At 39.6% G+C, this 13477-nt stretch overlaps 2 protein-coding genes across 15 annotated transcripts in view; one reads left to right on the top strand and one right to left on the bottom strand.

Moving 5' to 3' along the window:
• PTPRK (protein tyrosine phosphatase receptor type K) overlaps positions 1–2620 on the top strand; it is a 341149-nt gene extending 338529 nt beyond the window's left edge. For all 14 annotated transcript variants that reach the window (XM_081856114.1, XM_081856122.1, XM_081856118.1 and 11 more), the window contains one exon: positions 150–2620. In XM_081856114.1, the coding sequence (XP_081712240.1) occupies positions 150–203 (54 nt within the window). In that variant the 3' untranslated portion in view covers positions 204–2620. The remainder of the gene's footprint in view (positions 1–149) is intronic.
• LOC309338804 (uncharacterized protein) overlaps positions 1838–13477 on the bottom strand; it is a 70783-nt gene continuing 59143 nt past the window's right edge. The window contains exon 5 of the mRNA XM_081856272.1: positions 1838–1939. Coding sequence (XP_081712398.1) covers positions 1859–1939 — 81 coding nt within the window. The 3' untranslated portion in view covers positions 1838–1858. The remainder of the gene's footprint in view (positions 1940–13477) is intronic.

The raw sequence follows: 13477 nt of genomic DNA, 5'->3' as shown, positions 1-13477 counted from the left end.
AAGCATTATAAAAAAATAAATTCATATCAAAGTAAAGTCTTGATACTGTCAAAGCAAATTATGCAGCTTTAAGGAATGTCACTTCTTATCTCATTTTATTTATTTATTTATTGCATGATCTGACTGACTCTTTGCATTCCTCCCCTTAGGAGCAATATCGTTTCTGCTACGACGTTGCACTTGAGTACCTCGAATCATCTTAGTGAGAAAAGGGTGGATGCAATCAAGTGAACCAAATAATAAGAAATTTAATAAACTGTTTTGGCATCAGCTGTTGAACCTGTGAAGAAAGATTTTAGTGAAGAGGGAGACTTAATTTTTAAATGCAAAAGTATTTTTCTTAATAAATGGTGTATCTTAATTATATATAAATATATATATAAAGAACTGTTTCTATGCCTGTACACAGTATGAACATATAGTGCCACAAAAATAAAGAAGAGCAGAGGCAGAGCACGTCTGCTGTTCGAGGTAGGATTTTTCCAGTGTTTGTATATTCAGTTGTTTCTCGGTTACACTAGAACCACCATCTGTTGCATGTATCTATTCTAGTCAACATTTTATTTTCCTTTCGTTCTTAATTTGATAAAACTGTTAAAAAGTAAAACAAAACTGTGCAGATTGATAGTCTCTATAGGTTTCATGTGTTGCAAGAAAAAATATATATATAGATATATGTATGATAACTGGCTTATTTTGTTTTAATGTGCAATGACAGCCTGATCAAAGTTCTTTATAAAGAAATCTAAACATAAGCCAAAGACTCAAGTGTAAATATGTTGATATGGAGGGGGGAAAGCACATTGTATTTATTGTTTACTGACATTCCTTTTATGATGGCTGAACAAAACCATTCTTTCTCAAAAAAGCTTTTTTTGTGCTGAAATCAAGTGTAAGCAATTTTTGTAGCTTATTTTTTGTATGTTTCTGTGAAAGTAGAGAAAGAGAGAGACTTTTAATAGGTAGACCAGAAAACACTGGTATGGTGATTTGTTGTTGTTGCTGTTGTTGTATACACACTTATGAATGAATCCATGCAAATGACTTTGTTGGAGAAGGTCTAAATCAAAAGTTGACTCAACATGTATAGTACCATCCCAGAGTCTAATAATCTGAATCAAATGGCAACTGCACACATATGGCCTTGCTTATGACTTGAACAATGGTGGACATAATTCCATTAATTTTTTTAAAGGAACAAATAGGTTAGTAATAGATGTGTGAAATGCAGAGCAAGAAGAAAGGAATGCTTGGTTTCAAAAACAAACCACATTTCTTTTCATGTTGACAGGCTGGAGGCATCCCAGCCAGCCATGCAACAGAGAAGTGCTTCAATCTAAATTCCTTCTGCAAATACTATTAATGAGAAAACAAACTGCATCCGTAATTTATCAGAAAGGGGATTTTGGTGAAATTCTCATGGATTTGGGTGCGTTTTGTTCTGATTACCTGTTTGTGACCATCCTTTCTTTCATTCTGCAAATCATCTTTCCAGTGGTTTGCATTCTACTGCCTTCTTGGGGGACTGAGTTTCCTGAAAATCTCACAATGTCTTCAAATCAGCTTTCTTATAAGCACAGAAAGGCGGGGGGCTCTCCACTGTGTGCCTGACTGCTGTTTATCCCCGCCCCAAATTATTTTTACTATACTTTTTATTATTTGTTTTAGTATTTTAAAATTGCAAAGCGTTTGGGTGCTTCGGCAGAAAGGTGGGATATAAATGCAATAAATAAAACAAATAGTAAATTAATGATTTCTTTTAAACACAAAATTAACAAGTTCACTGACCTCAGGCATTCAGCTAGCTTCCCAACTTCCTGTCCTTCAATTAAAGCTTGGGGAAGAGGTCATCAGATTATTATTTTTCAAAAAAGGAAGTGATGGCAGCCTGGAAAACCACAGGGCACTGGAGCAATGTATAATGGAAGCAGATGGGAGCCTGTTGCGCAGCAGAAGAAAAAAAATTCAAGAAATTGAGATGCTAAGTTTCCACACAGCACTATCGCCTACAAATAACTATAGTGGTATAACTAAATGTTTATTACAGGCAATATACAACTCATTTGTGAGATGACTGGCTGCAGTAAAAACTTTCAGAACACCTTCAGCTGTGCATGCATTTTATCTCCACTGGTTGTCTAAGATTGTGTTGATAGAAGCTTTGTGTTGTGACAAAGCCAAAATGGATTGAATCAATTCAAGATTAGGTTGTAGTCTTGGTATGCAAACTATCAATGTTTTTACTTTTATCTTCATATGCACATTCTTAAGCCTGGACATATTTTCCTAATGAAAATCATTCCTGTTTCTTGTTGATTTTTTTATCAAGAGTAAATTACAAGGTGCTTATAAATACTCATGTAAAGAAAGAGTGAATTAAAGAAGTTTTATAAAATGCTGAGTTCATATTATTTCCTGTTTTGACTGCACTAATCATTTTATTTGAAAGCACTGTGTAGCAAAATTGCAACCCTTTTGATTCAAGGTTAATTAATTCAGAATAACAAATTTATCATAGTAGTGGTGAAACTGTGGTTGTAAAAATGTGGTGGAAATGTGTTAAAAGGTTGTTCCTCTTTGTAAAGCCACCCTAAACATACAGTTTGTTGTTGTTTAGTCATTTAGTCGTGTCCGACTCTTTGTGACTCCATGGACCAGAGCACGCCAGGCACTCCTGTCTTCCACTGCCTCCCACAGTTACCTTGGTCCTAACATTTCCTTCCTTTTCATCAGATATAAAACAGAAACCACTTAAGATTTGAAAATATATTATTTCATATTCACTAAACTCATTCTTGTTTGTCCATATAGGTGCATATTTGCCCAAACTAGAGTAATGTTCTAATAATGTTCCTAGTTACAGGTAGGTAGCCGTGTTGGTCTGCCATAGTTGAAACAAAATAAAAAAAATACAAGATACAAGAAGAAGAGGTGTGCATGCACACGAAAGCTCATACCAATAACAAACTTCGTTGGTCTCTAAGGTGCTATTGGAAGGAATTTTTTTATTTAGAGTAATGTTCATAACCTTCAATAACTGGACTATGGTGCAAAAAAATACATGTGTGTATATACACACACCCTTTCCACCTCCATTTTAATAGTATACATCTTGAGAGATGGTTCAATATTATCCAATCCTAAAAGTTTCCACATTTATACAAAAAGCAAAACTGCACAGGGCAAAAGTGCAGTAGTACACAAGTAACAAACAATGGCAACCCTCCTGAAAATGTAATTACTTTACAGAAACATAAATTTTAATTAATTTTGGTTGTTCCAGATGGTCTAGAAAATACAGCAATTCATCTTTAGTAAAATATTATATACTTCATAGTATCATATTCCTTAGTATATAGCCAGTGCTTGATCATAATAAGCACTGTCAGGTGGGACTTTACAAAATCTATAAGGATACAGTTTATATCACTTTCTTTTTTTACTGCCATTATCAGAAGCTCATTTATCAAACAGATAAAAATGTCAATGGAGTCTAGCATAATGTCCCTACCATATGTGTCCAAGTGTTGATCCTACCAGTTTGCCTGTCCACTGGTTACTGCCTTTGACATATCCACTTTGTATATTCCTTCACACAACTTTTACTTTATGATCCTTACTGAAATTGGGGGCAGGGGTATAAGAGTGATTGCCCAGTTTCCCATTGTGTAGTTCCAAACATTGCAGTGGTTCATTTTTAGGCGTGCCCAACTGAAGCACCACTGCACATTTGCATCGCCACACTCCAGAAGTGGCCGGAAAAGGGGGAGGTGCGGGCTTACACATGCTCTACCGATGCACATGAGGGTCAGAAATGTAAACCCCCCCCCCACAAAACAGCCATTGCCTGTAGACCTACCAGAATCAATGGACCTAAGTAACTTGATATCAGTGGGTGTATTCAAAGTATGACTAGCACTTGATATTAAAGCAAGCCACAGTCCTTTGATTTCCAACGCAGTATTTATCACCTCTTGGAAGTATCTTGGAAGGAGGGGAGCAGACAGCAAAGAGTTACCTTCTTTTTGAGAAAGATGTCAAGGCAAATTGGAAAACACCTTTTCCTTCTTGGAGAGGAGGAACCTTCTACTTTTGGGCTCTGTCTTCTAGAGAACAGCAGGGTAGCTCTACTGCCCCTGAGCTTTTGGAAGTACTGCTTGGAAGTAGCTTACACTTATATACATGCGTCCTGCCATTACCGTGTGTTCATAGAGAAATAAATTTAAATTAAAGTCCTGTTTTAAAAGGAATAATGATGAATGCTGAAAGAAGCTTCTCGTCCCTGCCAATCTTGAAATAAGGTTTAATTCTTTCATAGTATAATGGAGAATAAATAAAGGAGTCAAAAACTTGAGTGAATGTTAATTCCGCTGCTAACAGTGAGCTAAAGCCCTGTTCCCTACTGCTGCAAGGCAGACAAAAGAAAAACTTGCTTGTTGTAGTCTGTACCAAATACTGGTGAGATTTGCTTAGAAATAGATGGGGTAAAAAAAACAAAGGCTGCAATGCTCTGCTCACTCTTACCTTGGCTGAACTGCACTATTATCTGATACATGACAATCGGCAACAACAGTCTCCTAGTGCCACACAGGAGACTACCATCCCTTTTCTATGCAATACTGAGGTTGTGCTTCAATTGAGCTACATTGGCAGAGAGGAATATAGAAACCTGCCATCACTGCTGGCTCTCTTATATGCTTGAACGGCATTAAAATCGTACTGGATTTGGTGTCACCATTAAAAGCTGAAGAGCCATCATATTTAGACAGAAAAATATCATTCAAAACCCATAAGAGAGAAGAAAGTAGGTGCTCCTTCCAAATCTACAGTTCTATGATTCTATTACTCTCCCAAATCATTAGGATGCTATGGTGATCTTATTTTCTAATCAACCTTTTTTATTTAAAATGACTTATGGATGCCTCACCTAGAGATTACATGGTAATCTCCATCCAGACAGAGCTGTAACTGAGTAACCAGCCAAACTTGATAGAAGACACACTGTGTGACAGAATCCTCCAATGACATGGAATCAGGAGTACTCATATGCTAGGAAACTGATGCTTTAAGGCTGGGGTTCCACAGGCCAGATCCTTATCAGGATCTACAGGCCAAACCTGACAGGTGGGCAGGACTTGAAAGGGAACTGGAGGGAGGCTTGCAATGCCTTAGTGCAGGGGTCAGCAACCTTTTTCAGCTGGGGGCCAGTCCACCGTCCCTCAGAACATGTGATGGGCCAGACTATATTTTGAAAATAAAAGAAAAATGAACAAATACCTCTGCCCCACAAATAACCCAGAGATGCATTTTAAATGAATGGATACCTTCTACTCACATAAAAACACGCTGATTCCCAGAAGGCGATTGGGCCGCATCTGGCCCCTGGGCCTTAGGTTGCCTACCCCGCCTTACTGAGTCTCCCCCCTCCATTTAAGACTGGAACAACATTGGGGGCTTAAAAGGGATGGAGGGAGACTTGCAATGGCATTTGCATACTTCCGCCTTCCTATCTTCAGTTCCCTTTGCTCTGATCTTATGGCATGGAAGAATCTTGCACACTTCTGCCACCCACCCATTCACAGGAAAAGTGCTCCAAACAGTGCTTTTGAGAAACTGATGAACAGAGATTAAATCTTGCTGCCTTGGCTGCACATTACTGTTCCTTCCTTGGAACAGAGCCCACAGTCAATGTAGGATTAATACCCATCAGTTGACGTCACCAGTGACATGGATTGGTGGAAGGACCTCATGGGCAAAGACTGACCCACAGATTAAAAGTTCCCTACTCCTGCTTTAGGGTGTGACCCCATCAAGACCTGGTTGACACCATCTATACAGACCAGAAAACCATCTGCTCATAACAGCATCTCAGTCTTATCTGAACTGAGCTTCAATGTCTTAGCTTTATCCAGTCCATCTCCATTGTCAGACACTGCTTCATTACTTCCACTATCACACCAGCTTGAGATTAACAGGAGCGTGCTGGTGAAACACGCTCCAGATGACCATACTCAGCAGTTTCATGCACATGTTGGAAAGTATAGGAGAGATCGCACGCTGCCAAACCTCAATGCTGGAGTCCCCCAACAGGGCAAAACAATATTCCACAAGCACAACCTTCTGGAATCTACCATCCAAGTAAGACCAAAAAGATCAAGAAGAATCAACAAGGTCACACACTTCTGTGCATGCTCTCTTGCCTGTCCCTCGCAGTTTAATGCAGCAGCTGGGCAGACACTTGATGTGCCCCATGTAGAGTTGTGAAAAGAGATCACCAGTATGTGGGAGAATATGAAGCCAAAATAACCCTCTCCTCTAAAATTTGGAAGCTAAAAATGTTTGATCTCCTAATCCTCTCAAAGCAAATCTAGGAACTAGAATTTGTTCAGTTTTTGTATAATGCAGTGCCATAGGTTCACTCTATACTCAGCGTTATGCTAGGAAAAGCATAGCAGCAGCATGTCCTCAGATTTAGGGACCGTTAAGATAATCATATGTCCTCATTTGCCCTACAGCACTGCACTAAAAAACAAAAGGGCTTTCAGGGAAAGTTGGAAGTAAATTGTACTCAAGAATCCATGTAGTTTTATTACAGACAGTAAAAATGGAAAGCTAAAAAAGAGAACAACTTTATGTGATATTCAATAATAGGTAAAGACTCTCACTAAACCTTTCAGCTCTCCTAAGTCAATTCAAATGCTAACAAGCAAGAACAGGGGCACTTGAGGGAAACATTTGTTAGCAGCGCACTTAAAAGGGACAGTTCACCACTGACCAACAAGGAATACAAAGACTCTTAGTTTACAGCTTCTTCCACTGCCCTTTCCCGAAACTGCCATGTAATCCCAAAGTAATTGTGAAAGTTGCTTGAACATTGGCCCCATTCTACATCAAATGAGAAAGTAATTCAATTTGTGCTTTCTCTTGGAACAGAGAGAAATCTGTTGTTGAAGTTAATCTTGTGGGGGAAAACCTATATGTTGTACTATTTCTCTCCCCATTAACAGTTGAGATTTAGCCAACCCAACCTTTTCTGCCTCAAAAGGTCTTCAGTGTTTAGTAGAAAGGAAGTTACAATGAAAAATTTAAAAGAGGTGTTAAGTCCTGAACTTTTCCAAAAGCTAATTTACCTATTCAAATGGTGAGTAAACATACATGGACTTGCCTTGGTTTCAATCACGACTTGGAAACAATTGCAAATCCAAGAAAGGAATGTCAAGCAGGTTGACTCTTTAGCTATCAAGGAAATTTTCAAATTTTACTGGTATAGTACTAATAACTTGTATATATTGGAATATCTTCAAGGTTAAAAGCCAGACCAGCACAACTCTCTAATAATACTAATCCTGTATGTAGCCCTGTTCTGTACACATGTAAGTCTCGTATTCAATGAAGTTCACTCCTAAGTAAGTGTGTATTGAACTGAGCTGCATTCCACACATTCAATCACAATGTGTTTCCCTGGTGACACTAGGCATAGGGGTCAGCAAGCTTTTTCAGCAGGGGGCTGGTCCACTGTTCCTCAGACCTTGTGGGGGAGCGGACTATATTTGGGGGGGGGTGAATTCCTATGCCCCACAAATAACCCAGAGATGCATTTTAAATAAAAGGACACATTCTACTCATGTAAAAATACGCTGATTCCCGGACTGTCCGTGGGCCGAATTTGGAAGGCAATTGGGCCGGATCCGGTCCCCAGGCCTTCGTTTGCATACCCATGCACAAGGGTTTCCAAGGATATGCAAATGAAGATGGGAAAGAGAAACCAGATTCCATAATTTCTGGGATCATGTCCAGGCAAGAATTGCCAAATTTGGGGATTTGTTTTTCCTTCTCTCTGTTCCTTAGATTTTGTGCCTCTCTGTTCCTTAGATTTTGGCAGCAGTTCTATCTAAAACAGAAACTATTTAAACTGTTTGGGCTACAATCCTACTCTTACCTGAGAGCAAGTCCCACTGATCCCAATTAGGGTCTCTTCTAAGTAAATACGTTTAGGATTGCACTGCGTGTTTATTACTTTTGTCTGACGAAAAGAAACAAGCCATTTGGCTTAGTAAACTGGGCTTAATTTGCCCAATCATTTGTTATCGTACCTAAAGAGGGATTTATTAATTGCTAAATGCTTACTATAATAACTGTAATGCTTATTGATTTTCTCTTGCCCCTTAAAGATTAAGATCAAGTGCTTTAATACCAGCCATGGAAACCTTTTAAAAACTCCTTTCACTTCAATTTGCAAAGGGGAAAAATATATATATACAACACAGAACGTGACAAAGTTTTATTTCCCACCATCTATGCCACCAGACTGTTTTTACCTTTTAAGTGAGCACACACAAAAAGAAGGACTGTTTAAAATTTCTCTACAGAATATAACTATCTGAAAGAAGTAATCTTTCTGCAAGCTTTGGGATAGAATGCAAATTTTGGTGGCATGCACAAAACAGCATCTGGCGAGCCTGGAACCCCTCCAGATTGTGATAATACTGGCATATTTTCATGCCAGGTGCAAGGCAGCAAAGTTCTTTCTCCTCAGTATAAAGCCCTGGTTATTTGTTCTGCTGTTAATCATTCACACAGAGAAATAATAAGAGAATTCAAATTTATTTTTTGAAATTCATGGCAGTGTCTTTGGCATTACGATAATACTTAAACCACAAACGGTTTTGTCTACTAAAATTACAGTGCTCATTCTTACGAATTCTTACGAAATGTGATCTCACACATTTAGGTACAGATCTGGGGGTTAGAACCCCAACAAATTAGTAACACTTGTGTCCCACTGAAATCACGGTGAAAAGTTGGTCACAACTAGCTTCCTCTGGATCCAACCATGTGTTTAGAAAATCTAAGGGCTGCTGAAAATTTTGAGGAAGAGCTACACATATCAAAATACTGAACTAAATACACACACACTTTTCCCAGTATAAATTTAGGATTAATAGTATTCTGAATGATCTTATATATAACAGGCAGCTTGCTAGATGGAGCAACACCCCCCCCAGCCTTCCTTTGCAATGGGGGGAGCACTGAGAGGGCACTGGGGAGGAGTGGGAAGGAAGCCATCTTGCACAAGCAGAAGCAGTTGTGCAGGGCTTATGCTGAAGGGATTTGTTAGATGAATGCAACCCATAGATCGGGTCCTCCCTTAAAGAGGGCATGTATTGCGGTAAGACCTGGAAAACCAACACCCTGTGTTGTGGGTGGATACGATTGGTCAACCACAACACCCGATTGGTAGGTCCCTCAAAGCTGGGTGCAATCTGGCCAATGGGACACAGTCCAAACGGTTCGAGGGACCTATTTATGCCCATGCACGTGACCCAGAGCTTCCTCTTTCGGCGCATGCATTCGGAACACCCGCAGACCTCTCCCTACTTTAGGGCTCTGCGCTATGCCGTCGTGTGTCATCTGTTATTGGGACAGGGGCACGGCAGGAATTTTCCCCACTTGGCTGATTGGCTGTTGCCATTTGGGTTTTGCCTGCCACGTAGCAAATCATCACAACTTGTAAGGTTGCGGATAGGCTCTGGTTCAGGTGCTACGGATGGGAGAACATTCTCACCATCCCTATGTGAAGGGTATTCCATTAAAGGAATCCAGGGACTCGATGGTTTGGTCAACCCCTGAGAGGGGGATGTGCCCATGCCTGAGTCCAGGGGGACATTTGGGTGGCGGAGTTAGCCCGTTCCCGGCTTTCCGCTTATCCAGGTGTTCACCCTTGGCTGACCTATGCTGGAACCCTGGGTCAGCGCTACCTGCATGGCAGTGAGCTAGTTGAACCAGAGCCTATGCAACCAGTCACTTTCTGTAATCAATAAAGTTGTGGCCTAAATTCTTCCAAGAACCAAAACCAAAATTTTGAGTCAAGTGTGAATTTATTTAGGGGGGATGTTTCTGGGTCTGAACACACAATTTACTAGCCCTGAAGTTGATCTAATATCTGTTGACTGTTGATACCACTCAAAAAGTTCTGGTGAGGGCCTCTTATATTTGACATCCTTGACCTTCTGAGGTCAGGGTGGCAAAAGCAACGAGGACAGCTTTTTTGTTGCTGTTCTTATTTTGCTGAACTGCCTGCATAAGGCCAGCTCCTTCAGATTTAATTTCTATGGCAACATATTGCACCTACCTTATGTAACAAATAGGTTACTTAACAGAATACTTAGGTCTGTTTGCTTAACAAAAGAAATTGGACTGACAGTATATGTAGTCCTTCTACTCTGCAGATCCCATCTTACAGCTATGGACTTGTAGGAGTACCCAAGAGTCCAAATTCAACCCCACAGCATTATATTGCGAACAGAAAGGAAACATGGTATTAAAATTTCAGGCCCATCATTAACACCTGAATCCTTTAGCCAGCTGCTGGGGCCCCACCAACACAGACTGCAAGCCTGCCCCCACCCCAAGTGGCAGACAGCTATGAAACACCATTGTGGTAAGTCATGGATACTGCCACTAGATAAGCCTGCAGCCAGGGAGTAGACCAGTATAGGAAAGCGACCAGAGAGGGCACATCAATGGTCCTGTCAAACCTGAAGACAGTCGTGTAAAATGTTAAAATATATAGTTCTTCAAATGAGCTAGAACACTTAAGAATTGTCACCACCTTGTCCAATTTTCATGATTTTTAAGGGGAAACCATGATAGTTAAGCTGGTATGAAACAGACATGTCTGCAGTATAGATACATTCTCTGTTGACCTTGAAAAATATATCATGAATTCTGGAATATAGAGAAAGGTTGAAAAGACTTAGTTTTCTTAATGTTCATTGGCAACAAATCACACAAACACACAATGGATTGTCCCACTGAAATGTGTCAAGATATTTCACTGCTTTTTTGCTTAAGGATATACAATCTGAAAGTAAAACAGAACCTAATTTAATAGCAACTTTAAATGTTTCAATGTAAATATGTTTATATATACTGTGGGTGTAACAGCTTTTCCATCAAAATAAAAGCATGAGGAGAATGGGAATTTTTAAACTGAAGATGGATGTACAGAACAGTTTGCTACAGATAGTAACCATAATAATTCATGAACACTGTGCAGAATCAGTAACTGCAATCTTGATTTATGTATTACCCGTTATTCGCCATCACATTTTCATACTGGTTTTTGAAAAATTGAAGTTTGCAACCTATACAGAATTAAAATAAATGTTTTATTTTGTGAACTAACGTGAGGCAGAAAAAGCCTCTCTCTATTAATATTAATCATATATACACCAATAGCAATTTTATTCACTGTTAGTCAGGTCTTCCCACATGCAGAAGATTAAATAAGGAATGAGGTGGTAAGAGTTGTAGGGTGTATAACGGTCTGCACCACTTTACACTCCAGGTAGAATATATATATTTAATGCTCCCCTATATTGAAACACCTACCACGCTGGAAAACTAGTATGCAGGAAGAGGGCTAAGCTAGAACTCCTCTAAGAGTGCTCATGTTGGGAATTTGACCACTTATTTGCAAGGGGGTTAATTTTAGGTTGGGATTGCAACCTAATTCATTATTTTTGAGCAGTACCTCTCCAGCAGCATGCTTATGAACACTCAGGATAACATTTTTGCAGGACCGCCTGTACAGCTGAGCCTTCAAAATCCTGCTACATGAAAGGTTCTGGATACCTGGGGTGCTACATTTACTTTGGCAAGCAAACTATGTAAATGGCAATGCAGAATTTGAGAATATAATTCTAGGAGCAGTTCCTCGTAAACAATGGGGTAGGGGAAAGAGAGGAGGTCACAAATCTCTTCAGAGAAGCCTTCCAGTGCCTCATTATATAAACGAGAAAGGAATGTCTCCACATGTTAAGTGTGATCCATGCGGCTAGGAGCTCTTCTACATAAAAGACACCACATCAGAATCAGCTCTTAGATATTGAGAAAGATAAGGAAATAACAGCTGATTTCTCATATGCTATTGTAAAAGCACTCCGCTATCAGGAAACGTCAAGCTGTTTTCCTTTCCCATGTGTTGAGTTGATAGGCAAGCTGATAGGCAAAACTTCAAGAATAATTAGAGAAAGTGAATGTGCAGATTCCACTGGGAAGAACCATCTTGCACAAATGTATTTAAATGAATTCATTGTCCTTTCCTTTTAGCAGGGATTGTGTATAAATACTTTTCAGGGATTTCTTTCATGACACCCAAGAATCACTGTGGCCTCTTTAAAAATAAATTACAGCGTGCATCACCAGGCACCACAGGAGGATTGATCTGTAAAATTAATTCAAAAACAGTCTCCTGTGTGTGTCTCCAGCTGTCACAAATGCACTGAAGATATGCCAAACACATTTCAAAACACTTTTGTTGTAATTTGAAGATCTTGAGTAATTCTCTTCTCAAAGCAAACCTTTAATGGACCTGAAGTATTTCTACAAAGTAATATATTCTTTCACCTTCTCCTGAATATTTGGTGCTGCCTATGACAAAAGATATTTATTCTGCCATAAAGACTTTCACCCATTCATTAGGATTGCTTGAGGAGATGTTTTGGTTTGTGGAAAACAATCAGCATATTTGAAAACCATAACCAAAAAACCCCTTAGGAATCATGAACGTGCTATACCAGACTAGGTTCTAAGACTGTCAGCTTCAATGCACGCTGCTTCAATGGAATCATCAGCCAAACCTTGTACACAACAGGGATTGAAAATAGCTTCCTTAGAGTAGTTTAAAAACTCAGGTGAAATATCTCTCTTCCCATCTTGAGAACTAAAGAGGTTTGTAACCTGAAGATCTTGAATAATTTCCCCCTCAAAGTAAACCTTTGAAACCTAAGCAACAACAGCACAAAGCAAACCTCTGAAACCTAAGCAACAATGGACCTGAGCAACATCAGTGGCCAACGATTTCCAACTACTTTCATATTAGCTTCCAAGAATCTGGGAGTATGAACAAAATAACCTGCAAGTTGATGTATTAGTGTTTCAGTTGCTATAAACCAGAGATTGCCAACCTGGCACCTGTGTGCACCATGGTGCCCTTGAATAAGGTATTTGGTGGCCTGGGAATGGTTTAAATGTAGTTTGGTTCAAAAGACTGTGTTGAGGGCCTCATTGTCAGCTAGGACAGCATAAAAGAAAATGCAGATTATCTACAAGATGTTCTTCCTTTGCATATCTATATTTTTCATTCTGGAAAAGTCTTGAAACCCAGGTGTCCATGGTTACCCTTGCAAGAGTGCCACACAGACCAATACCTCCATGTCAGAAAGATTTTTTTCTGAGACAGATTCTAGATACAGTTGTACCTTGGAAGTCGAAAGGAATCCGTTCTGGAAGTCCATTCCACTTCCAAAACATTCAGAAACCAAAGTGCAGCTTCTGATTGACTGCATGAAGCTCCTGCAGCCAATCGGAAGCTGCGCAAGGCCCATTGGATGTCAGGTTCCAAAGAACATTCACAAACTGGAACATTCACTTTGCAGCATTTGGGAGCCAAAATGTCCAAGCACCAAGGCGT

This window comes from Podarcis erhardii (assembly GCF_964252035.2).
Source record: "Podarcis erhardii genome assembly, chromosome: 3".
In the NCBI taxonomy this organism is placed as follows: domain Eukaryota; kingdom Metazoa; phylum Chordata; class Lepidosauria; order Squamata; family Lacertidae; genus Podarcis; species Podarcis erhardii.
The sequence above is the reverse complement of the archived record's forward strand: the minus strand, read 5'-3'. Positions and strand labels throughout refer to the sequence as shown.